This window comes from Lathamus discolor, chromosome 5 (genome assembly GCF_037157495.1).
Source record: "Lathamus discolor isolate bLatDis1 chromosome 5, bLatDis1.hap1, whole genome shotgun sequence".
Lineage (NCBI taxonomy): Eukaryota > Metazoa > Chordata > Aves > Psittaciformes > Psittacidae > Lathamus > Lathamus discolor.
This window is the reverse complement of record NC_088888.1, coordinates 50,103,540-50,129,671: the sequence shown is the minus strand read 5'-3', so window position 1 is coordinate 50,129,671 and position 26,132 is coordinate 50,103,540. Positions and strand designations below refer to the sequence as shown.

At 40.6% G+C, this 26,132-nt stretch overlaps 1 protein-coding gene and 1 long non-coding RNA gene across 8 annotated transcripts in view; one reads left to right on the top strand and one right to left on the bottom strand.

The window, feature by feature from the left end:
- Positions 1–24,562, top strand: part of LOC136015186 (uncharacterized) — a 34,935-nt gene extending 10,373 nt beyond the window's left edge. For all 7 annotated transcript variants that reach the window (XM_065680794.1, XM_065680797.1, XM_065680798.1 and 4 more), the window contains 12 exons: positions 789–908; positions 2,584–2,703; positions 7,121–7,243; positions 8,239–8,321; positions 9,578–9,703; positions 10,548–10,593; positions 11,697–11,830; positions 15,447–15,575; positions 19,484–19,598; positions 20,495–20,626; positions 21,806–21,931; positions 22,745–24,562. In XM_065680794.1, the coding sequence (XP_065536866.1) occupies positions 789–908; positions 2,584–2,703; positions 7,121–7,243; positions 8,239–8,321; positions 9,578–9,703; positions 10,548–10,593; positions 11,697–11,830; positions 15,447–15,575; positions 19,484–19,598; positions 20,495–20,626; positions 21,806–21,931; positions 22,745–22,866 (1,376 nt within the window). In that variant the 3' untranslated portion in view covers positions 22,867–24,562. The remainder of the gene's footprint in view (positions 1–788; positions 909–2,583; positions 2,704–7,120; positions 7,244–8,238; positions 8,322–9,577; positions 9,704–10,547; positions 10,594–11,696; positions 11,831–15,446; positions 15,576–19,483; positions 19,599–20,494; positions 20,627–21,805; positions 21,932–22,744) is intronic.
- On the bottom strand, positions 414–22,918 carry LOC136015187 (uncharacterized). Its single transcript, XR_010613097.1, has 3 exons — positions 21,873–22,918; positions 18,324–18,571; positions 414–895 (listed from the first exon to the last, which is right to left on the bottom strand). It is a non-coding gene; the product is annotated as an uncharacterized LOC136015187 (long non-coding RNA).
- Positions 24,563–26,132: the final 1,570 nt, after the last annotated feature.

The window sequence follows — 26,132 nt, the reverse complement described above, 5'->3', positions numbered from 1 at the left end:
CCATGTGGGCAGAATCATTATGGGATTTACTATAAGGAGATATCTGTCATGATTATAAAAGAATGTAATTTATGTAATTGTAATACTTCTGTAAAACTCAGTAGAACCCAAAGTAGTTAGAGTCAGTATATACTGAATCTCCTGAGAACAGCACAGTCAAAATATGGTGGAAGGAAATGGACGTGATGGAACATTTATGGTTTTATGTAATTTTTGGAAGAGGACAAAGCTGTAGGGGCCAGACTGTAGTGGAAATTTATGAAGCAGATGTTCTTTGTCCTGACTATTACATGGGAGCACTTGGCTTCTGAGGTAATTTGCAAACAGTTGAAGGTCAGCATAGATATGCCAAACAAACTTCTAGCAAGATTTTGGGTGTTACAAAAAGATAAGAATCCCAGCCACAAGCAGGCTTTGATTTATTTATTTATTTTGTTTTACGTTTATTTCAAGGAAAGAATTCTGACACTTGGCTTGATAGCTTTATACCATGGCTTTTTTTCTGGATTGAAAGTGCAGGTAGCCACAACATGAGGAGCTCCTGTGGGGTGGAATGACTTGTTTGGCAGCAAGGCAAATTGCTTCCCTTCCCGTGATGTTTTTGAAGTACTTGATTATTCAAATCCTTTTCGGGAAACTTGCCCTGTTTTGCTAGTAGCAATGGATTTAAATGAACGGGAATACCTCTCAGCCTATGTATGAGAACAGCTGAGGCTTAAGATTAACAAGAGATAAATGTGACTGCAGTGAACAGTATGATTCCTGAATATTTCCTCTCATTCCTCCAGTGAACATCTCCTTGCCTGTGGAGCATCTGGAACCCTTCTATGCGTTACTAAGGTCTGCTGACCTGGAGGTGCAGCAGATGTCTTCTTTGTCCCTTGTAAACTTCTTGCTGGAAGGAAATAGTGAGTAATTAGCACATGCTCTCTTCAGGTGAAAAAGCATCTCTTCAGCCAGTCAGGCAGAAGGAGGGCACATCTACATAGCCAGGTCTACACAAATCCAAATTCCTTTTTCTGATAGGAAATGTGGGAGTCTCTATCTGCAGACCAGATAGATTCTAGTGGCACCAGGACATACCACATAGAATCATAGAATTATAGAATAGTTAGGATTGGAAAGAACCTTAAGATCATCAAGTTCCAACCCCCCTACCATGGCAGGGACACCTCACACTAAATCATGTCGCCAAAGGCTCTATCCAACCCAGCCTTGAACACTGCCAGGGATGGAGCATTCACAACTTCCTTTGGCAACCCATGCCAGTGCCTCACCACCCTCACGGTAAAGAACTTCCTTACAGCTAATCTAAACTTCCCGTTACCCCTTGTCCTGTCACTATAGTCCCTAATGAAAAGTCCCTCCCCAGCATCTTTATAGCCCCCCTTCAGATACTGGAAGGCTGCTATGAGGTCTCCACGCAGCCTTCTCTTCTCCAGGCTGAACAGCCCTAACTTCCTCAGCCTGTCTTCATACAGGAGGTGCTCCAGTCTCCTGATCATTCTAGTGGCCCTCCTCTGGACTTGTTCCAACAGTTCCATGTCCTTCTTGTGTTGAGGACACCAGAACTGCACACAGTACTCTAAGTGAGGTCTCACAAGAGCAAAGTAGAGGGGCAGGATCACCTCCTTCGACCTGCTGGTCACACTCCTTTTGATGCAGCCCAGGATACAGTTCACTTTCTGGGCTGTGAGCGCACATTGCCGGCTCATGTCATCCCTTCAACTAGATTAGATCATGTGGCAAGAGATCTTGGATCTGTGTGCAAAGGCTGATAAATTATTCCCAAAGTTGTGGGAACAGCTATACAATTTTCATTCTTGGATCAAGAGCCCACCACTTAGCCTTTCAAGCAACAGATACAGCTGTTATAAATACATTCTGCCTATGAGACTGCTTATTTTCTTGTTATTTATTAACTGGACCTTGGTCTTAAATTGCTCGCAGATATAAAAAAAACTAAAAAGATTGTGTTATAGAATTCCCTTTCTTTTGTAGCTAATGGGGCAAATGTAATTGATGTAGGATCTGGGAGATGCAGATGAAAAACTTCCCAGTAAAGTTCATGTTGATAGACAGGATATGTCCCCACACCATGTCAATGGAGTCCTTGTTGCATCAGCTACTGTGCTCCCTGGCACCTGGGCCACAACAGGTATGCCATTACACTAGCCCGTAACTGCAGAAGACAGGGTCAGTCTTCAATAAAGCTAGCTTTTTTTTTCCCCTTTTTTTAAAAGGATCTTGCTGCAAACATCATGCCATTATTTACAAGTAAAAAATAGTGCTGCAGCTGCACTTTTCAAAACAAGCCTTATGTTTGAAATCAGAATTGCTACCAGAAATGTTTGGAATTTTCTGAAATAGAACCACTTGCACTCTTTCATGAGTCTGCAGAGGAATCAAGCAAACCAAGCTAGGGACTGTGAGTGCCTTTCAAGTTGTTTCCATCTATGGCCTATGTTGCATAATCATAGTATAGACCCCCCCCAAAGCCATCAAAGGAAAATATATTATCTTCACAAAGGCATTAACTGTTTATTTTTATTGTTTGTCCATTTTTCTTGAATTTATAAATAGTTGACAAAGAATTAGTTGTTCAAATGGGTTTACTTGAGCCAATTCTGGATCTGCTTGAGTCAGAGGATGCCACTGTCCAGTGTAATTCCTGTGCCTGCACCATGACTTTGGCTGTTTCAGGTGAGTGTGTCATGCTTTCCCTTTATCCTCTGCTATGATTTCATTCAAATCTTACCTCATATTTCAACGTGAAACAACCTGTTTGTGATTGGTTTAAGAGTCATAAGATGCAGCAACAAATTTTGGTATTCCCACATCATAAATTCAGCCTCTTGAGATTCCAGGTAAGATCTTTTTTCTCAGTGTTTCTGACCTTCACTCTGTTATGACTACAAACCTTTTTCTGATTTCCAAACTAAATATATTCATGACCAGCTTATCTTATTTAGCATCTACACTGGCTTTTGCTTCTGCAGTTCTGCCTTTCTGATGTCTATGCTGAGGAGGTTCCTTCATTTTACTAGACAGAAAAAGCCAAACTCATTTAAGACTCCTTGTGTAAGTGAGGCTTTCCATTCATCTTCATAGTCCTTCTGGGTGTCAATTGTATACTCCAGAAAAAAGAACATAGAATTGCATCTTCTGTTTTGTGATACAACAGATCTCAGGCATTGTTACAGTCTTAATATGTACATGAATGGTACAGGAGTTCCACATTTAATTTATCTTTTCTGAAAGAGAGGTCACCAGAAATGTGCAGTATTTCAGCTCAGGTCTTACCTGTATCTTCTATTGTGGCATCCAGGGAAATATGCCTTATAGTATGTCTCTTAATAACACTTGTTTTTCTTGTGATTGCATCACAGTGATATTGTCATACTGCAGCTGTAAATCAGCTTAGTCTTTCTCCTCCTCTGCTGCTGTTTCCAGCAGACACCAATTAATTAAGGGTCTGCAATGACTGTTTCCAAGTACACTTGCCTGCATCTGTGCTGTAAAGTTTTATTCTGGTTTTGTTGCTTCTGTCTTCTAACTTGTCTGTTATTTGTAAAATATTCTAGTCATCCACTGCACTGACAGTGCTGTGCTCACACCTTAGTATAAACTTCCTGGTTCAAAGCCAGCTACAGACCAGTCCTTGTGGAATTCCACATATAGCCTCCTTTCCTAAATATGTGGAATTTCCATTTTTCAAAATTTGCTGCCAGCTTGCTTTTAGTCAGTTCCTTATCCATCATGTACTCCGTATCCATCATGCATTTGTCTCCAACTTCTCTTACTTAGCTATGCATATTTCATATCATGATATAGATATTTGCCTGGCATCCAGACAGATAAACCACAGTTACCAAAAGAGAGGTTATCAGTTCAGTCTGGCTTATTCTGCCTTTTGAAAACTGTATCATTCTACTGTACAGATTGTGTAAAAGCATGTATGACAGCCATGAATAACATTTATTTCCCTTCCTATAGTGCTTATTTCACCAGCTTCCTTCTCCAGCCTGGGAAGTTGCAGTCAGATCTCCCAGAAGGCTGAGAGAAGCATGGTACAAGTGTTATTTTCCGATTTGAGTATTTATGTTGCCAAGGGGAGTGCATAAGCAGGATCCAACCACATGAAAGTGCTGATTTGCGTTTTATTATTGTATGATTATTTGCCAATTTTTAAAGACTTTTCCCTTTGAAACTTATTTTTAAGCATTGCATATTATTACAGTCAGGTTAAGAACTCCCTATGCTACATTACTTTGTGTGAACTGCGAATTGCCTCACTGAAATGCCTAAATTAGGCATGGCATCGCTAAAGTTTTAGGTACTTGGCACTAGAAGGACTTTATGTATGGTCAGTGAAGTTATCCCAGAGATCTGCAGAGAGATACCACTCCACCTGTTTTAAGCAGCCCACAGAGAAAGCAGCTTGTTTGGGGATGTAAGGACATTCCTTAGTCCTGAAGGCACTATTGCGCTTCTAGATGTCTCAGTCTTTAACCCAGAATACAGGGAACCCTCAGCCACTCCAGATTCAATCCAACTTCATTCTCTGGAGAGGATGTTCACCTGATGCCTTGCACACTCTCTTAAGTGTACTTCTGTGCACAAGTAGTTCAAATTAAGTACTCGAGGAGCTTTCAGACTAGATAGGAAGCCATCTGCTGTACATAGACTAGAGGTAGGCGGTCCTGCAAGTGCAGGCTGGGTTGCTTCCTGAGATTTGATCAGTGTTGAGGATTTCTGTCCCAGTTTAGGATTTATATGGACTAGATCCATTTATATCTTTTTCAGACTATCACAGCAGTCAGACTAAAACAAGAGGCAATTCTCTAGAGTTCATTTTAACTCCAGACTCTAGTATCCTAAAGGGTCTGCTTGAGAAAAGTATCCCATTCAGTCATGTCCTTTAACTAAGCCATTCATGCTTCAGAGTGGTTTAAAAAAACATATATGGAAGCACAACCAAATTAGGTGGTTCCTTAGATAGCTTTAAGGTGACTAAAACTCTAAATCCAAGAACGGCAATATGATGTGTCTTAATTCTGCTGCAATGAACATGCAAGACTGTGTACAGAGTGAAGCTGTTTAGCAATGTTACTGCAAATTTTACGTAAGATGGGTTGTCTGGTGCTTATCTGCTACAATAGGTAGCCAAAAATAAAAGCAGCAACCGAACCTATTTAGATGAACAGGATTTGAAGGTCAGTTTGTTCCAACACTAGCATTTGCCCACACAGCAAAAAGACACAGGCACATTCACAATTATCTGCATCTTTTCAGCCTTCTGAGTAAAAATAATCAGCTCTGGGTTAAGAACTCTTCTAAGACTATATAGGAACAGAACTAAACATTCACAGCAAGGGCTTAGGGAGGCCTGAACTTCTGCATTATGCTAAAGAAGGAGGATGCACTGGTTGTAGAACACATTCAAAAGTGTACCGACAGGAGAACTTTCAAGCACACAAGTGGCAGAGAATGGATAGAAATCATTTATAAACACAGGTTTCAAGGTGAGTTATTAAAACCCAACTTGAGTAGATGTTACTGATTTCGCCATTTCAGAGTAGCATCTGAATATGTGGTTCCCTTCTAAAAAGACTTTCTTAAGCATAAAAATGTTTGTATGAAGGCAAAAAGGACTTGTCCTGGACTAAATTAATACTGGCTGAAGTACACTTGAATAAATATTGTGGATTATCTGTGTCTGTCCTCCATTATAGATAGGCTCCACATATAAAAATAATGACTTTTTTTTCTCTTAAGTTAGTTGGCACCTGAAAAGTTGATCTCATCCATTCATATTTCTTGGGTTTTTTCTGCTTCATGTTTCTCTCAGCAAACTTCCAGACACTGGCCATTGTCTAAGATGTCTAGAAATGTACAAAAATGAAGCAATGCTTAACTAAAACTTCTGTGGTCTTCAGTGGCAGTTTGGCTCATCTAAACAATGGAAGCTGTAGACTGTGGACTTGGCTTTTTCCTTTTATAAAATAATCTGAAGAATACTATGTTAAAAGAAGTCTTCATTGGTCTAATTCTCATTTAAATCACACTAGTTTCAAAGAACACCACTGCCAACACCACCTTATTTTTTCAAAACTGTACCACCAGAATGCTTTTAAGATACAAATATAGATAATCTATAGATATAAACAAGACAGTAAAGGGGAGAGGACCATAGCTGTCTCAGTGTGGCAGCAGGTTATTTGTTTTCATGGCAGAGGGGCAGGGAAGAGCATAACGGAAAGATTCTCTTACTATACAACACAGCTGAGGCTACCTTCAGTAAGTCCAAAACAAAAGGAGTAAAACTAAAAGGAGTTTTTTTTTCTAAATCATATTGTATTTTGTAGCACGGTATAACTATCGTATGTAATATATACAAGGTATACATGGTATATAAATATGCTATATAGTATTTTATAGTATATAGTTAATTTTATAGTATTAAGTATTAAGGTTTTTTCCCCCAGTTTTTCATTCAAGTGTCTCAAGGGACTCTGCAGATACTTTTTTGGATTCTCCTTGTACTCCAGGATGTTAGATACAGCTGTACAGCTTAATACACTGCCATGCAAGGAAGCATCACCACTTCAGAGAAGAAGCATCTTTTCAAATTCCAGTGGTTAAATTAAATTCTGTCTTTAGAAAACTCTGCATTGTTTGTAGCTGTCAAAGGAGTGACACAGGCACATTCAAAGAGAGAAACTGGCCCTGAATATACTCTGCTAAATTCAGTTTTCCCTGCAGTTGTTTATATAGGTTTTGATTGGCACACTGAACAACTTGATCAGACATACCAGAGGTACAAAGCAAAGTATGACACCTTGCTAACCTGTTTAAGGGGACTAATGGTCCTTTTTTTTTAATCATCTCAGTCACAAAAGCATTGAATCAGCCGTGATCTGTCACTAATACAGAATTTGTGAATTAGTTTCTTTCCCATTGGGCTCTTAGAATTCTTAAGTTTCCTTTGAGCATGCAGAGAAATTTTGATATATACTAAAGAATAAAAAAAGTGAAAGGAAATCTAGTCCTTCCAGTTGTCCTGCTCCTGGCTCGCAGTAAGATGTCAATGTCCTCTTTCTTTGATTCTCTTCTCCAGAGTCCAACCGAGAGGCTATAGGCACTGCTCAAGGAATTACACCCCTACTGTCTCTTGCCAATTCCTATGATCCTAGAGTCCAACAAAATGCAGTTGGTGCTATTCTCAACCTCACACAATCAGGTACTTTCTGACTTATGGTTTATCTAAAATTGCCAAAGGAAAATTTCTCACTGATAAAAAAGTAATTGAAAAGGGTTAAGGCAAGAATAAAAGCATATCTGAGCAACACATTATTTCCTTTGTCTATGACATTCATGTTGATACCATAGGCTGATGATTTAAGTTTGGCCTCTCTTTAGCTAACACAGACCCTTTTTTGCCTAGTACCAAAATAAAAAGGCTTGATTTTTTTAATCCCAAGGGATTTGTTAAAGAAATAACTTAGTCTAAAAAGCAGCACATTTGGTGGTACTTTGAAGCAATCATCTCAAAAGCTTATCCAACAAGATCAAGCTCTAGGAACATTTAACTTGAATCCCTAACTTGATGTTAGAAGATGTTAAATACAACTATTATGGGCCAGACATTAAAAACTCTTGGGATATCTGCAAACAGATTTAGCAAAAGCAATGTTTCATGCTCTGCAACAATATGTGCACACCATACATGAACTCTGAAACAAACCAACATCAAGTTTCACCTGTCTAGATGATACCATTATCCCACACAGCTAAATGGTACAGTTATGAGTAATGTCTCTTATTTTTATATAAGGGAAAGGAACAGATGGCTATTATACTTATGTTATTGTTAAGGAATTTTAAAGAATTTGATTTTTAAACATGAAATTATGGTCAGTATCATACCTGAGGCTTCTCAGATTCTTCAGCAATTCAGAATCTCAGAACAGTCTTTAGCATACAGCCAGCAAAGGCTTAATCACTCAGATAGTTTGCTAGTCATTTTGCTGAAATGTCTGCATACTGCTGTAACGGCACGAGCTCTAAATTACATACTCTCCAGTCACACTGACTGGCATATATTTGGACAGCATCAGCACTCTAAAATTCAGTGGTTGTGCATATCCCTTTTGAATGTTGCCTCCAGGTGAGAAGGAGGGAAGGGGAAAGACACTAACGACACTTTTTTTTTCCCACCCCACTTTTTTATGGCAGAGAAAATCCAACAGGTCCTATGCAAGGAAGGAGCCCTACCAGTTCTTGCCTTGCTGCTGGAATCTCCTGACTCAGAAGTGCAGGTATGGCTCAAACAGGTCAGATTTTTAAACATTAACAGCGTGACCGTAAGGATAGCACAAACCACAGCATGCAGAAATGAAAAGGTGGAGAGGAGGAAAGGTTTCACTAGAGAAGTGGGAAAACCTGTGAAAACATCTTGGTGAAACTCAGTGCAGTCAGATAATATGTATTCAAAGCACTCAATTTGTCTAGCTACACAAGAGAAAGGTTATGATGCAGAAGTGCATCTGCCAGCACATTAACACATGCATAGAGTAAATATGTGGTTACCTTCTTGTGTGTTTCAGATTGTAAGAGAAGTTGCAGATAGGCCTCTTCCTCTGCTGGAGTTTTTTTTCATCCTAACTGATCTTCCACTCTAAGCAATTTTACCAAGTGATCTAAGAAGGCTTAACTTGTAAAGATTTTTTTCTTATTATTGTAAATGTTTAGGAAATCCTCCTATTTTATGCCTACCACAGACACCTCTTTATGATTCTATACATTTAACAGAGCACCAGTCTTAGCTCAAAAGTATGTGGATGAAAAACTCTGAATCAGAGCTGTAAGCCTTAAAATCCACTAGTTCATTCAGTCCTCCAAGTAGTACTTGGAGTAGTAATAGGATTGCTTCTTCCATTGGTTTTGTTATCTCTGTTCAGAGTTCTTTTAAATGTCTGAAGGGATGGAACTTCTGAAATTCCTTTCTGCAAACTGTTTCAGCATTATCAGCTTTGTCTGAGGTTCGCCTTGAAATTTTCTTTGATGCAGTTCAAGCTGCTTCTTCTAATTATACCTCCCTAGTAATACATACTCATATATAGACAACTCTTCCTAGCATTAATGTTTAAATCATTTGAAAATGATGTCTTGGCATGCTACAGCAATGACTACATCCAGTTTGAGTAAGGAAATGTAAACATGCAATACAAGAAGATGCAGATGACCTAACTTAGGTGCCAGCAGCAGTGTCCTTGCAGCAGTGTCCTTGCAGCAGCACGGTACGTTCCCAAATACCCAGCGTCCTAAAGGGCTTGTACAACATGCAGTTGTCACAGCATGTGTGCTATCATAGCTATAGCAGATTGCATTGCTTTTCCTGGAGGAAGTGCACTCAGGCTAATAAGCACATCCACCCAATAAAACACCCATAAGATGAAAAAGTACTTTATTTTCATCAGGTCTAAGTGTGAGCATTTCTCCAATTTATTTTTGTCATCCTCAACATGTCACCAGTGGGATCCTCTCTCTCTCCTTTTTTCTCTGTTCTCTGCAGTATTACAGCTGTGCTGCTCTGAGCAATATGGCAGCCAACGTTCAGTACCATGAAGCCATGCTGAGACCCAGCAACAGATTCCTGTTGCGGACACTTATCTCTCTCCTATCCTCTTCTGTGGACAAGGTAAAGCTGTAGCTTTCTCTTTGTGTAAACCCTTAGTGTCAGAGTAGAGCTATAAACTTGGGCTTCTCATTTTAGTCTTGCACAGTTCTGCTCTTCTGCTGTACAGATGCCTTTGCAGCATCTTTCCCATGAGAAAGGACACATATATTAGAAGATACACAGGTTGTACAAGGTCATTGTATGGAGAAGGAGACAGGAAGTCACTGAAGTTGTTCTACAGCCCTGGACACTTCCTTTAGACTAGAATGACCTGTATTCCTTAAACTTGAAACTACATGTTTGAAGTGCTCTGTCCAGGTTCTCAACAATCTTTGATTATTGCATATGACAGAAGGTGTCTGCAGCATCTATTATACCACCTTTTTTCCTTTTTGCTATCCTTAACTTTCATACGGCTTCAGAGAATAACATCTTGAAAATTTTGCTTTGTTGGAGCCACATCAAAGAAATTTCAATAAGCCACTGTTCAGGATTTAAGGGTGGAACCTTAAGTTCTGTGTAGGAGGAAGGTGATAAAAAAGTGAAGCAAATGAGACAAATTCGTTCAATTTTCCTCTAACTTACCTGACATTTTAAAATAAACCAACATCTGAACCCCACTGGCTCTTCCTCATCAACAACAGGATGACTGATACACATGCAGGTTAAAAAAAGTTTGTCAAAACTTTGAAAAAATAAAAGAAAAAATAATTTCCCCAAATTTGTTCTCTGAAGATAATGTAATAGCTTGCTAGTGTTGTTGTGTTGATTTTAAGTACAATAGGCAAGAACATGCATTACTGAAACTGCTTCTTTTTTTCCTCCCTCATTCTTTTTTTCTTTTTTTACTCTTTGGCACAAGCAGGTTTCAAGCCAGGCATGTGTTTGCCTACGGAATTTGGCTACCAGTGGTAAGCAATATCTTGGAGATAAAGTATGCTATTTTTCATTCTCTCTCTGCCTTTCAGAGAGAGCACAGTGGGCTAGGAGCCTTTTGTATTAGAAGAGAGACTCTCTTTTCTACACTTTGTTGGATGTTAAGGGGAAAGGGAGGTACAGTGCATACACTAACTAAATCTGCCTCAGAGCTCTCAGGTAGCAAGGGGAAGTATTTGGACAAGGTGAGAGAGACAGCAGAGGCCTTCTTTTGCACAGAGCCTCTGCAACTTTAATTTTTCTCCCTTTTGTGTTTCGAAAGCATTAAACCTGATCAGGACAGAACGTCTCCTGAAATTGCTACTTGAGTGGGGACCTGCCTTCTCCCAGGGCTTGAATCTGTCTATCATTAAATGTAATTTTCTCCCAGGCATTTGCCATTGTCTTACAAAAATCCTATTAATACCCAAGATCCTTTTCTATGGCATACTCAGGGGATGAAAGCAGAGGACTGGCACACTCAGCACTATAGCTCTAGGGTCTAGGGGAAGAGTTGTTCATCTATGTAGAGATGCTTAATTTTCAAGCAATCATAATTATAATGGAGCAGGGAGTGAAGGAACAGCTGTGCTCCTCCTTGGTGTGGTTGAAAATCCTTGATCTGCTTGGCCTTTTAGGACTGCTGCTCCATCTGCTGGCTGCTCTGGCATTGCCTTTTAGTGCCCAAAATTCCTCTCTGAGTTTGCAGGGACAAGTGGGGTGTAAGGATTCATCTGGGATGTCTGACCTCTCCCTTAGCTAACCATAACTCTGCAAGATATGTGGTGCTCGGGGAAGTATTTCTGTCTGTGCTGCAGAAGCTGCCACCTTCTTACTGGGCATTATGCCAGTGAAGGATTCAGAAAATTACCCTAATTTCTTCTTACTGATGTTCAAATGCAAACTGAAGGGTGCCCAAACCTACGTTCTGCTCTCAAGCCTGTACTAAACCTTTGGCAAAAGGAGCCAGAACAAATGAGGGCTTATTTTTATAACCAAACAAATTTCATCACTGAAGCACAGTCAGATGTTTGTGTTGGGGCCCAAATGACACACAGTGCTCTGAAGCTCACTGACCTCAGTCATTTTCCCAAATCAGTGGACATCCAGGCTGAGATGGTTGCTGAGGATGTCCTGCCCAAGCTGTGCGCTCTCCTGGCTTCTGGCAACGAGGATGTGCGTCGAGCCTCCATTGCTCTGCTCTGGATACTGTCTGAACACCCACACAACCAGGTAGGGGAGGTCATTTCTTGAGACCAGTGAGGAAAGAGTAGTTCTGGCCACAACCTGGGGTAACACTCAGTTATGGCAAAAACTGCATATGAAATGCATTTTGAGAATGCCCAGTAAGCTCTGTGAGACTTCTCAATCCCCCTCTCTCCCAGCCAAAATAACGAGGTTTTGTTTGCTACATCTTCACTGTCATTCACGAGGAGCCTATCTGTTGTGGTGAGTGGGATCTAAAGGATCCTGTAATCACAATTCCTGTAAGGGGACCAAGGGAAGGGCAGAGGGGGAGAGGTGGGTGTCAGATTCCTAGGATGTGTTGACACTACCCTGCAAAGGTCCCCTTTGTCCCCAGACTGTAGGTCTCCCGATGGGTGTACAAGGAGCAGGACAAATGCATAGCACCATGAAAGACAGCAACCATGGGGGCAGCTGAGGAAGTTATTCCTTGGCTACAGAGCTTCCTCAGAAGCTGAAAGCAGAGAAACTGATTTAGAGCGTGCATTTAAAATAGCATCAGTGCAATATAAAGTGCAAAAATATATCATTTTCCTATATGGACAGTTATTCAAAAATGCATTTGCATAAATTTAACATCTTTTGAGTTAGGATCAAGACAGGGGAGCTAATAGAACTTGAAATCTTTTGATAATTCACAAGGACTTTCTTGTGTCTTGTCATGTTGTTAGTTACAGACCAGTTGGTAAACACCAACTGTCTACAGTTTACAATGGTAAACACCATTAGGAGTGCAATACTATGCAAATACATGAAAAAGTCTGTTGAGATATAAACTACAGCAAATAAGAAAAACAGACAGTCCTGCTGTACCTTCATCATCCACATAAAACAGCAAAAACAATAAGTAGGAACTGACCAATTATTTTTAAATGTGGTTTTCTGTTACAGTAGTTGGACATCTGTAGGAACATGGATGTGAAAGGTTTCTGAGAGGTGTCTTAAGCTAACAACAACCTTTTAAGAGAGGCAGAGTTTGGGTAGATAAAGAAAAAAAAAAACCAAACAAAAGTGAGAACCTTTCCTGACACATTTCTTTAAGCAGTAATGACAGTATGAGTAATCACAGCTGGGCTTATGTGCTTCTCCTGGCTGAAATACACTCAATATGATTTGAAATTTCTCTAGATATTGGAGGCCTGTTGTTATCCACCACAGTTGCTCATATCCAACCCAGTACAAACCAAATTGCCCCTCCTCTGACTCTGGGACATGATGGAAAAAATGGGTAAACACAATGCCTGGGAAGCAGCAACTAGAGAACAGAGCTTTTCAAAGGCACTGTGGCTTCCTAGGTTTTGTGCTGGCTGCATTAGCATTAAACATTCTCTTCGCTTGTCAAACTGCCTCATGCAATCAAAACACAATTTTCTCTCAACAAGCTTACAATTGAAGTACATTTAAGTTAGTTGGAGGCTATTTGCACTGTGAAAACGTTCCTCAGTATGAGGCATTATGCTGGAACATCGTCCTCACTCTCATTTGCTTTTCTTGATCCCAAACACCATTTGCACTTTTTGTTCTCCCAGCAAAAAGTACCCACAAATCCTTTCCTCCCTGATCCCAAAACATGTCTTTGCCAGTGTTTCAAACCCCCAGCAACAAAGGATGACGCGTCAGTAGGAACAAAGGCACTTGGAGCTCAGCCTTGTTACACCAGCAGTGAGATAGTCTGTTCTTCATGGGGGAAAAGGGTCAGCATCAGGAGGCTAGAAAGCAAAGCATGACCCAGGAGGGTTTATTCTCCAGCAAGAAGTAGCTACATCTCGAAATTTGTTTTAGTGAGTAAACATGGCTGTCCGTGACTAGTGAATGTTGATGCTTTGTGCGAGCAAGCCCTGAGCACTCTGAGAAGAGGCTGACCTCTCCTTACTCATATCCTGCCTCTCCACCTCCATGCCTTTTCTGTCCTGTTTTTCAAACCTTTTAAAGGTTTCTTTCTCTAATTCAGGCTGAATTCTCATGAGTGAAAGAAGGACTTCTCCATGGGAACAGCTGTTGGAAAACAAGCCGCTGAACAAAGCTAACCTTTACAACCAAGTCAAGTGATGCTTGAATTATTACAAATACTACCCAGGATACAATAGGGCAGAATTCATCTGCCCTTTCGTTACCATGAAGCAAACCCCCAGGAATGCTTCACAGGAGCTCCTCTCTCTACTTACTTAAACTCCTTTTTTTGCAATCCCCCTGGGCAGGCTGTTGACAGCAGTTCTCAGCAAGCACTGGAAAACTTCCCTCTTGTAGGGCTATTTTTTTTCAGTCCTCTCAGGGACAGACCAACCCTGAAATACTAGAGAGAGAGTCAAGCTTTTTGAGAAAACAGCCTTTTAAATCATTCTTTTTGAGCACAGAAAACAGTCATCAATGGTAATTTAACTGGATTATCTAAGATTATATTATTTCTGCCTTTGCAGAGAAGGAAAAATAAAAACAGCGAAAGTTTACAGGCATGTCTGCATTAAATTCCTTGAGTTTGGGCATAGCACTGCCCTTTCTACCTATTTTCATATTTTATTTTAGGATTGCTGGTTGTGACAGTGCTTAAAATGAATGTAAGCGAAGATGTCAGCTGTTATGAGAAGAAAATAAGATCCACTTTTGCAGTTTAACCTAAGTAAAAAATTGATGCAATTTCAACTAATTTTTAAAGACATCTGCCTTTCAGCACTGCTTCAGTGATTCTGACATTTCACAGGTTTCAGATGTGATTTTTCTCAGCTATATATAGGACCGATGATTTGGTTTACATTGAACACTCTTGCTAATGTGTCTCAATTTCTAAGTAGCACAAATAATATAGTTCATTGCTAAGAAACATAAGAACTGCATAAAGAGCTCAAATTCCTAAGGGAAAGAGACTGAAAGAAAAAATGCTCCCAAGAGGAAATCTTTTGCTTTTAACTCTGTACCTAACCCAACGCCTGTTGAGGTCACTTTCTCTTATAAACATCAGTGCCCCCTTAATCCATACTGTTACTGAAGGAACTACCTGGACAGTAATCCAAACTCAGAAAGTTAATATTAGTGGCAAATGGAAGATGACAACATTCAGAGAGAGAACTCATTAAAGTCCCTCCCTCTAAAATATCTATCAATCAGAGCAGAGAAACGTATGTATAAACTCAAGAAGATGCTGTTCAGACCATGTTACTAAAGTGGTGCCAGATCACAAACTGATTTAAACATACAGTCCATTACTGTAGGTGAGGTTCATTGCTGAGGTACTCAAGGACACACTGCTGCTGCTACTTCATCGCATACTTTCACTTTTCACACCTATTCTAACCACTTCTTCCAGTCAGGATCACACGTCCTTCCCTGAGCTACCAGCAAGCTCTGGGAAGTATCTCTTATGCAAACAAAAATAAACTGCCAAACCTTAAAGACTCCAGCTTTCAACAGCAAGTGCTCTGTAGATCACTAGCAGTCAGTAGACCATATTTTGAGAGAAAAAGCACTGGACCCAACCAAATAATTGTTGGTTTAAACGAGCTAAGTAATGCTATCTTTCAGAGCTAAGATCTATCTATCTTTAGCATGCTGCAAAGTTGCATGTGCTGTCCATACTGGCTGTAACTGAGATACCAGTTGCTCTTGTCAGGACACTCTGGCGTGTGCTGAGCTACTACAGAGCCTGGGGATGCTGCTACTGGCACATAAAACAGACCCTGTGATTGTTGGCCATACTGCGTGTATCATCAAAAACCTGAGCCTTTCCAAAAACAGACAGGTAGGTGCCCAGTATTTTTCACTGAACTATACCATGGGAGGTTGCTAATATGGTTATATCAAATCAGAATTACCCACAGAAAGATAATATAATGAAACATGCACCAGAGATACTTTACACAAAATTGTGTGAATAGAAGGACCTGATGCAGCGTAATGAAAGGAGGGTTTATTCATATTTTTTCAATACAATACAGAAAATGCTAATGAAAATAAGAAATACCTGATTTTTTTTTTTCTTGTGACTGGTTACCTAATTTGAATGACTGCATCATAGGTATAAAACATACTTCTAGCAAAGACATTTCATACACATTAAAAGGAGCCATTGAGGAAAACTGAGGTTTGTTATAAACTGAATCCTGGTCTCCTAACTCTCACTCTTCATCAGCCCTTCGTTATCCACTTACAGTGTTCAAACACTGATGTAATTTCAATCCCAGTTTGTTAAATATAACCCCAGTTATTGATGTACATTTTGCTTGTTTGGCAAGGTACTATTTGTGCTAAGATGCTATAAGGATCTCTGTTGCTGATTCTGCTTCTAATGAAATCTTCTAATGAGATTTGTAGAGGAACTTCCTTTCTCCTTGCCTTTTTAAGAGTACCTTGATCGAACAGTGCCACTAGTAACAACCAATATTGGGGGGGGGGGGGGGGCGGGGGCGGAAATCCCACCCAAATCCTTGTCTCTGCTTTGCCCCACTTTCTGGTACACTTTTTTTACATTCTTCTTTTTTCCTTTGTTCATGACCTACTTACCAGTCGTCCCAGAGATTTAAGCTAACCAAAACTATTTCCAATTTTTTTTCACTTTTACTAATGTAAAAGTTATATGAAATTTTGATAGTTAAATTCTGAAATCTGTTTTTGCAGGGAAATAGATTCCCTCAAACTCAAAGCTCAATCCTTTCAAATTTTGCCTTAAAATAATTACCATATTTGTCACATATTCTGTTATCAACAGGGAGCTTCATAGAATCATAGAACACTTTGGGTGGGAAAGCACCTTAAGATCATCTAGTTCCAACCCCCTGCCATGGGCAAGGACACCTCACACTAAACCATCTCACCCAAGGCTCTGTCCAGCCTGGCCTTGAACACTGCCAGGGATGGAGCATTCACAACCTCCCTGGGCAACCCATTCCAGTGCCTCACCACCCTCACAGTAAAGAACTTCCTCCTTATATCCAATCTAAACTTCCCCTGTTAAAGTTTTAACCCGTTACCTCTTGTCCTATCACTACAGTTCCTGATGAAGAGTCCCTCCCCAGCATCCCCGTAGGCCCCCTTCAGATACTGGAGGGCTGCTATGAGGTCTCCACACAGCCTTCTTTTCTCCAGGCTGAACAGCCCCAACTTTCTCAGCCTGTCTTCATACGGGAGGTGCTCCAGTCCCCTGATCATCCTCGTGGCCCTCCTCTGGACTTGTTCCAGCAGCTCCATGTCCTTTTTATGTTGAGGACACCAGAACTGCACACAATACTCCAGGTGAGGTCTCATGAGAGCAGAGCAGAGGGGCAGGATCACCTCCTTTGACCTGCTGGTCACGCTCCTTTTGATGCAGCCCAGGATACGGTTGGCTTTCTGGGCTGCGAGCACACACTGCAGCTGGCTCATGTTCATTTTCCCGTCAACCAGCACCCCAAGTCCTTCTCTGCAGGGCTGCTCTGAATCTCTTCTTTGCCCAATCTGTAGCTGTGCCTGGGATTGCTCCCACCCAGGTGTAGGACCTTGCACTTGGCTTGGTTAAACTTCATGAGGTTGGCATCAGCCCACCTCACAAGCATGTCAAGGTTCCTCTGGATGGCATTCCTTCCCTCCAGCATATCAACCGAACCACACAGCTTGGTGGCATCGGCAAACTTGCTGAGGGCGCACTCACTCCCACTGTCCATGTCAGCAACAAAGGTGTTAAGCAACACCGGTCCCAACACCGATCCCTGAGGGACACCACTCGTTACTGGTCTCCAGCCAGACATCGAGCCATTGACCACAACTCTTTGCATGCGGCCAGCCAGCCAGTTCATTATCCACTGGATGGTCCATCTATCAAATTGATGTCTCTCCAATTTAGAGACAAGGATGTCGTGTGGGACAGTGTCGAACGCTTTGTACAAGTCCAGGTAGATGACATCAACTGCTCTACCCCTGTCCATCAGTTCTGTAGCCCCATCATAGAAGGCCACCAAATCGGTCAGGCAGGATTTCCCCTTAGTGAAGCCATGCTGGCTGTCACCAAGCACCTTGTTGTCTTTCATGTGCCTTAGCATGCCTTCCAGGAGAATGTGCTCCAAGGTTTTGCCAGGCACAGAGGTGAGACTGACTGGTCTGTAATTCCCTGGGTCATCCATTTTCCCCTTCCTGAAAATGGGGGTTATATTTCCCTTTTTCCAATCGTTGGGAACTTCACCTGACTGCCATGATTTTTCAGATATTATGGCCACTTTATAACGCTTTATAACATGCAGAGTATCTAGCTCTCAATGCAAAAGTGAACCCACAGACATGAGTGGGAATGCCACGTGTCCAGGGTCAATTCTAAGAAACCATCACTCAAACATGTAAGAGCCCTTGGCACAAGAAGAAAAAAAGTGGTGTTTTTATGCCAGCAGGACACTAAGAGAGTGTGGGAGTTTGAAAGGCAAGTCTTTAATCCAGCTACAACCTCTAAGCAACAAGTTAAAAAACTGCAACATAAAACGAGCCCCCCCACACAAAAGAGATACTCCCTTTTGTTGATAAATACCTGAGCTCCCTTTTGGAGGTGTGAGCAGCTTCCGTTTTTAGGACCTCCCAGAGAGCTGACGACTTTGTGATTCAGCTTCAATAGCAACCAGTCACCTCCAGGTGACTCATTCAGGAGTCATTCTCAAGTGCTTTTAATCCAGGTCAGCACAGGCTAAATCTCCTATCTGTTTTCAAATCCGTCTCGAAAACACATATCCCAGTACAGAGACATGCTGTCCAACACTTTTGGCAGATAGCAGATTCAACCTAAAACATAAGGGATACACAGAAATGTTTAATTCATAACATTTCTCTTCAGAAACAGAACTCAAATTTGCTAGTGAGAGGTCATCTCGTATTTCTGCAGATCAGAGCATTTCAATACCAGAAAGCTTTCAAAGCCCTGGAGGCAAATAAGAGAAACTGAAAAAACTTCCACATTTCCCAGTGCTTTGCCCTAGAGCACTTAGCTTACTCATTTCTGCAGCAAGACTTGAGCAAATGACAGCTTAATACTAACATAATGGCCTGGCACAGCAGCAACAGGTCAGGAAATTCTCTGAGCTCAGAGTAATCTGCATTCAGCCTTCATGCCTTGTGCAGGTGCACAGCACTTGGCTCCCCAGGACCTTAATGCTGATCAGGTCCCCTGGGAACAACTGCAGTTCCTCTACAACCTGCAGGTTATAACGGGGGTGGCAGAGGTAGTGCAAAAGAAGTGCAGAATGAAAACATGTGGCTCTGTAGCCTGATCCACAAGGCTTTGCCTGTGTGAAGGATCTACTAAGGTATAAGAGTGTAGCCAGCAAGGACAGTGTTTGTACAAAGCTGGATCCCTCTGTGATTATCCAGTGGCATACTGAATTTGACTTTGGAAAAGTGACTTGACAGTCCTGGGGTAACGGTTGCAGTTCATGATCTTAAAGGTCTTTTCCAACCTAGCTGATTCTATGAGAACATCCCATGGACAGAGCAAGCCCTGGGAAATGCCTAAAATCAGGTGATCTCCGAACAATCCATGGTGTTTGTCACCCTGTTGTGGTAGATCTGGAAGGAGACATTTCCATTTTTGATGTTTCAGCCCTCAGTATTGCTAAGAGCTATTTAGTACTTCTGAAGTACTCAGTCACCACTAAAACATAATCAAAATGCTGAACATTAATCTCTTTTTTGTTGCAGAGAATTGTTGAGAGCCCATGTGTTGAAGGTCTCCTCCAGACCATGCTTTCTACCAATACTGAAGAAGACTCTCTTCATTATGTGACATCTTGCCTTGCTGAGCTAGCAAAGCAAGGTAGGGAAGCAGTCCTGCCATAAATGGCTTAATCTGAGAAGCGTACATACCCTTTATATTAATCCTCATAGGAGATGAAGCATAGGTATATGTGCAGCCCAGGTCTTTCCCTTTAAACTCACTGGGGGATCTGCCATAAGCTTCAAGAGCAGCAGGATCCAACTTACTTACTGGCAGGACACATGGGCTCTGGTAGTTGCACTTTCTTCTGTTGAATTGCTTAATTATTTACTTATTAATTTTTTACTCTAAATTCTTCGTGCTGACCTTCACTGCTGTACATGGCCTGTCTGGTTCATTTGTAATGTAGCCCAGTTTCTCTGGCTGAACTAATTTTACAATAGCAAAAAACAATATAAAAGAAAGACTAAAATACAAAGTCACTCTTTCCATTTTTTGCATAGATTTTATTCACACCCATGGAAGGTACAGCACTCTTCATGGAGAGAGGATCAGTGTTAATTTTCCCAGCCTGTGCCAGCACTGGATATTTTCTATCAGACATTTCCTCTTGTATCTGATGTAACTGCTATGCAACTGGCAACATGTCACGTTTAATTTTTCAAGAGGTAGGCAGACTAAGCCCACTAGGCAAGAGTTGATCTTGTACGTGAAGTGAACCATTCTTCCAGAACACAAACCCAACAAAATAAAAATCCACCAGCCTTTCCGTGAATCAAATACGTTACCCTGCCTTCTAAGGCCATAACCTCAGGACATGGACCCTTTTTTTACAACCTAAACATGCTTATTGCACAAGTTCAGCACTTCACTTCTGCAGCTGCAGGAAGGATTTCCAATTGAGGCAATATGGTTTCTGACAGACTTCTCACCTTCATTTCTTCAAAACTGGAGTTTCTGTTTATAGCCTACTGTCTCATCTTCCTGTCTTCCAGGAGCCACATTACACATGGTCCAATGGATGGATGAACCCTTGACAAAGTGCTTGGTGAGACTGGCTGGCCAACTGGAACATACTGAGCCATCTTTTCAAGCTGCCTCTATCATCCAGCACATGATAGGTCACGGTAACTGTCACACAGCATTAACTGTGCTTTCAGAGATTTATGGCTGGATGGAGTGAAATGAGCATTTTCTCAAAGAAACAAAAAAAGCCTGTTGGGCACCAAACAACCTTTAACATTCCTATAGCATCCTCTCTGTGGTCTCTACAAAAAGTACATACAGTCACCTTTGAAATAGACATACATGAGGGCTGGAGTGCATGAGAAAGCCCAGGGATAAAAATGGGCCATAGATAAAGATCTGATCCAGGTGCTGGCTGATGTCTTCAAACACTATCATGCTGCAAGGCTAGTCTGTAGCCACTTCTGAGATCCTTAAAAACAATTTCAGTAGGAAAGTGGGAGAGCGTAAAATACCCCTTACCAAAGGAAGACATTGTTGTATCTTTCTGTTTAACCCCCCTTCTCAGTACATACAATGTAATGGCATTCCCCATAGATAGGAGCAGAGACTGCTAGAGACAATTACAATGGGACAGTTGTATTCCAAAATTTTAGATCAACCCTGCTCCCTGACCAACAAGAGGAAAATATCTGACTGAACCAAATACTGCTGTTGTAATTCTAGACTAGATTAGCAGGAGCAGTGAAGTGGCTTTTAAGAATGCAGCCTGTATTTTTTTAAGTTGCAGTGAGAATGAAAACAACATTATTTTTACCTGAAGAAAACAAAAAGCTTTATGCTTAATATACTTGTCCCACACAGCTGAGAGCCTTTAAGACTTGCAAGAAAAAGGCATTTGGATTTTTGCCACAATCTCTAGAAAAGCATAGTTAGATTTTAATCCTTAGATGTGAGAGAAACTGAAGTCCACAATGAGTCTCCAATAAGGGACACCACAAACCTGCTTCAATTCTACCACTGAGGATTTGCAACAGAGCAGACTCCCAAGTAGTGAACAAAGTCCAACAGCATAATCGCTCCTGGGTGGGTTCATGGCAGGCTGATCAGCCTGTAAATCAGCACTTACCTCACATGAGGACCAGCTGCCCACTCAGTGTCGTATTTACCTGAAGTATCAGCAGTACCTTTAAAGGCTGTACTACATGTAAGTAATTTGCTAATCTTTGCAGTAACATTGGTTATAGCTGGGTAGATGGGTCATTAACAATCTTAAAGAGTTACAAAAATCAGTTTTTAAAGTGTTTTAAAGGCTCCTGTTAATTCTCCCATTTATGCAGAAAAAATGATGCTTTTGTTGAAGAGGCATATCAGAGATATTCAGGCCTACCTCAAGAATTTTCTTACCCATCGAGAGATCCGCTTTCAGCAGCTGGGCATCTCCACATTCTGCAGATTGCGAGAAGGTATGTCCTTCCTGCTGGGCCGAACGCCTGAAGCACTGCCAGGCACTGCCTGCTCCTCTTAATGGCAAACAGGCATGGCTGTGTCACAGAAATGACGGTGCCAGGCAGCTTCCTCTGGGGACTACTCTGCTCGCTTCAGCAAACAGAATAATCCCCAAGGTAGCTGTTACTTTACCTGGTTTTTAAGTTACTAAGAGTGTCTTCTAAAGGCAGGGATTTTTTTTTTTTCTTAACAGGTACAGCTGTTTTTATCCAGTATAAGAATGTTTGGCACTAGATGCAACCTAAAAGCTTTCCAAATATGAATTTAGTTTATTCTGATAAAGCACACAAACAAGGAAATTGTGTGATTAGCTGCTATTAAAACTGGGAAATCTGACATATTTTTTGTACTTGAAATTCTGTTGAGTTTTTTTCCCATTTTTTGGTGATTTTTTTTTTTTTTGTTTGGATAGAAGTTGAGTATAGATGAGTTATAGTACCATAATAAACGTGTATCTCTCCACATATTTAGAGCCAGAGCTAAGACCCTGCTATGTTTTGATATGCATCTATTGTATAAGGCTAAATTTGGCAACTGAGTTTTAGGCATCTTGATTAGGAGAATTAAGCAGTAAACAATATTAAGTAAGGCTGAAATCTTAATTTGTATCTGCTTTGTGTGGTAGAAGGATATTGGTTTGCCTTATTCATACTTTACACTGTAATAAGAACTATCAATTGTGTCTAACCTGAAACAGAAGCTTTCTAAGCATCTACATTAAAATACAGGGGAAAATGGCAGTTTGCCTAACACTTGTTTTTTCTCTTCAGATCCAGAATTTTCGTTAGAATTCAGAGAAAGCCAAATGGCCAAACTCCTTGAGCAACTCCGCCAACAAACAGAAGAAACTCGAGAGCTCCTTAGGGCAGCTATTTGCCATGAAGATAGTTAATATTTAAGCCAGATAGCTTATGAGAACTTACCAAAGCCTTCAGAACTTTCAGAGAAGACAACTCTTTTCATTGCTTCCTGTAGTTTAAGGTTTCCTGCTACTTACAATTTCATCATACAAAGAGATGTTCTGATAACAAAAACCAAAGCAAGTCAAAGGACAGTCCCTTGCACATATTGGTTGGCTGCTGAAGTGTGCTTGAGGACTACAGCTACTTCCCTTCCAAAGGGTTTGGAAAACACACATTATGCTTGGGTAATCCTCCATGGCTTGTTTTTTGTTTCCTCACCCCCACCTCCAAAACAACAGCACTGTATTCACAAGGTTTTATTAATGTAACAGGTGGATTCTTCTGAAGAGGCATCTCTCAAGTACACAGGTTACTCTGCATTCATCTTTATTTTGTTTCTGTTCCATGTCCTTTATCTCAGAGCACTCCAGGATCTTGACTTTAGAAAATAATTGAATTAACATACAATATAAAGGTAGCAAACTACTAACAGGTTACTACAGAGAGTAACTGCTGAAGGACAACTCCGAAATAGAAAGAAATTTTTAAGAAACAAGAACAGGGCAAGCCTTAGGGCTATCCTTACCTACATTGTAGGCACTGAACTCCAGAAGAGCAAAGGCACACTGAGGCAGGTCAGTGTTGCATAAGGCATGCTCAGAATATACCAGCTAGCATTGACTTGGGTGAGATGTGTTTGAATACAGAAATCTGTGTTCTGCAAATGGTAAATTATTTCCAAAGGTACTTGCAACCAGGCAAAAGTGAACATATTTGGTAAAATTAGAAATTGATCTCATATATTCTATATTTCATCAATACTTTTTTTTTTTTTTAATACAAAAATCCTCCTGGAGCTTCATGTTGAACTGGCTGGAATGCTGAAATTTTTGAACCACTCTTACAGTAAACATCTGCTTCCAGATAGCGTTTTCTTATTAAAACATTTCAGAAGAGTTTACTGACTCTTGAGCTTTAACCCCAGCCAGCAGCCACTTGCTCACTCTCAGAATTCTCATAGGGAGAGAATCAGAAGGGGAAAAGTGAGAAAACTCATGGGTTGAGATAAAGATAGTTTCATGAGTAAAGCAAAACGTGTGCTACATAAGCAAAGCAAAACAAGGAATTCATTCACTACTTCCCATGGGCAGGTGGGTGTTCAGCCATTCCCAGAACAGCAGGGCTCCATCACACAAAACGGTTACTTGGGAAGACAAACTCCATCACTCTGAAGATTTTCTTCTCCTTCTTCCCCCAGCTTTATGTGCTGAGCATAACATCATATGGTATGGAATATCCCTTGGGTCAGTTGGGGCCAGCTGTGTCCCTTCCCAATTTCTTGTGCATCACCAGCCTCCTTGCTGGTAGGGTGGGTGGGGTGAGAGGCAGAAAAGGACTTGAGGCTGTGTAGGCACTGCTCAGCAATAACAAAAACATCCCTGTATTAGCAGCAGTGTTTCCAGCACAAAACCAGAACACAGCCTTATAGGAGCTACTATGAAGAAAATCAGCTCTACCCTGGCCAAAACCAGCTTAATGATCTTTTGAGGTACTTCTGACCATGGTTAAACTCTTGCATGCATGTAGAGCTTTAGAGCATCTGCTACTGGCTACATGAAATAAAACTTGGTATAAAAGTGAAACTAGAAATAGTAATAATAAAATATAATTATGTTAACTGTTAAACATTGCATTTAGTGTGGCCCAAATTGCTAAATTCAGTTTTGATGCTTGGGGGAGGCACTTCTGTCAATTATCCCTTTTAATAACTGCAAGTTTTCTCCAATAGTATCGGGTTTTGGTTGGGTTTTTTGTTGGTTTGGTTTTCTTTTTTTGTTTGGGTTTTGGTTTTGTTTCTTTGATGTTGTTTTTTTTTTTTTTAACCACAACCAAAACCACATTCGAAAGCTTCTCTGCAGTGCAGTAGAAAGACCTGGGAAAGAGCGGGCGGACTTCAGATAAAGCAGTATGGTGTTTTCAGTATTCATGTGTGACAGGAATTTTGTCTTGAAATCTCATGTGAAAGACCCATGTGCTCAGCTGTGGGCAGCTGGGCTTGTTAAAACTTGTTAAAAAATTACACAGGTAGGAATTAAATCAGAAAATCTCAACCTTAAGATAATTTTCCAAAACGAAAATCAGTGCAATCTGTCCTGCATCTGTATTCTTAAGTATTTAACTGCAAACTTTATTTCAAGGTCTTGGCAAGAAAGAAAATAATGAAGCATTCATCAGAATGAGGAGATAAGAGACATGAGAAACAAGCAAAGCTAATGGTGAACCACCCAGCAGCTGTGATGTATTGAATGTCATCCCTGCAAGCATTTATGTTGCACTGTTAAGAAGAGAGCAAGGAGCCAAGTGTTTCCAAAGCACACAGCAACTGCTGTGAAAGGGTGCTGCTCCTTACCTTCACAATAGCTGTCTGGACCTCCACAATTGCTAGTTCTACTAGAATTGCTAGTTCTAGTCACTGACTAATTGAGTGTTACCTGTGATAGTACCAACAACAAAAACATTTGGAATAGCAGGCAAAGGAGCTAGCCATCAGTTCATATCATGTTTTATTCTCCAGGACAACCTTCAACAGGAAAGAAACTATTTTTCCCTACACTGAAAGAATGGGCCTTAACCAAAGACTTAAAATTTCAGTCATCTTCATTTTTCTCAGTGGTTTTGGGGTTTTTTTTGATTCCTACACCTAGTTCTACTCCCAATTCCCTAGCTTTTACTTTGTATGTCACGGCCTTGAAAAGCAGGAAATTCTCCCTCTTATGTAAAGCAAATCTGGAATGAATATAATAATATTTTACTGCAGTCCTGTTCATAAAAGTGAAGTCTCACAAAAACTAGATCCACATAATTTATACCTCAGCCTAGATTCACGATCAACATAATTTAAACCTGAGTCTCAGTGAATCCTCGGACTTAAAACTGATGAAAAAATCTTACTATTTCTTTGCTGTTTCTAGCTGCAAGTGAGTCTGTACTGATTTTCCTGTAAGAGATTAGAGGAAATCTGAAAAGTTTTAAGCAGACCAGGAGTAGCAGGAAGAGTTTTCCATCACAGAATGACTCCTGCTCCAACTATGCAAGAAAATGAACATATAAATAGAATTAGTTCAAACAAGTTTTATTTGGTACTTACATGCTATATATATTTGAAGAAAACTACATATTTTGGACACTTCAAAATATTGTGGCTATGTACATGGAAAACTAAAGAAAGCAAGAAAGGAGCCCAGTTTGTTTTACC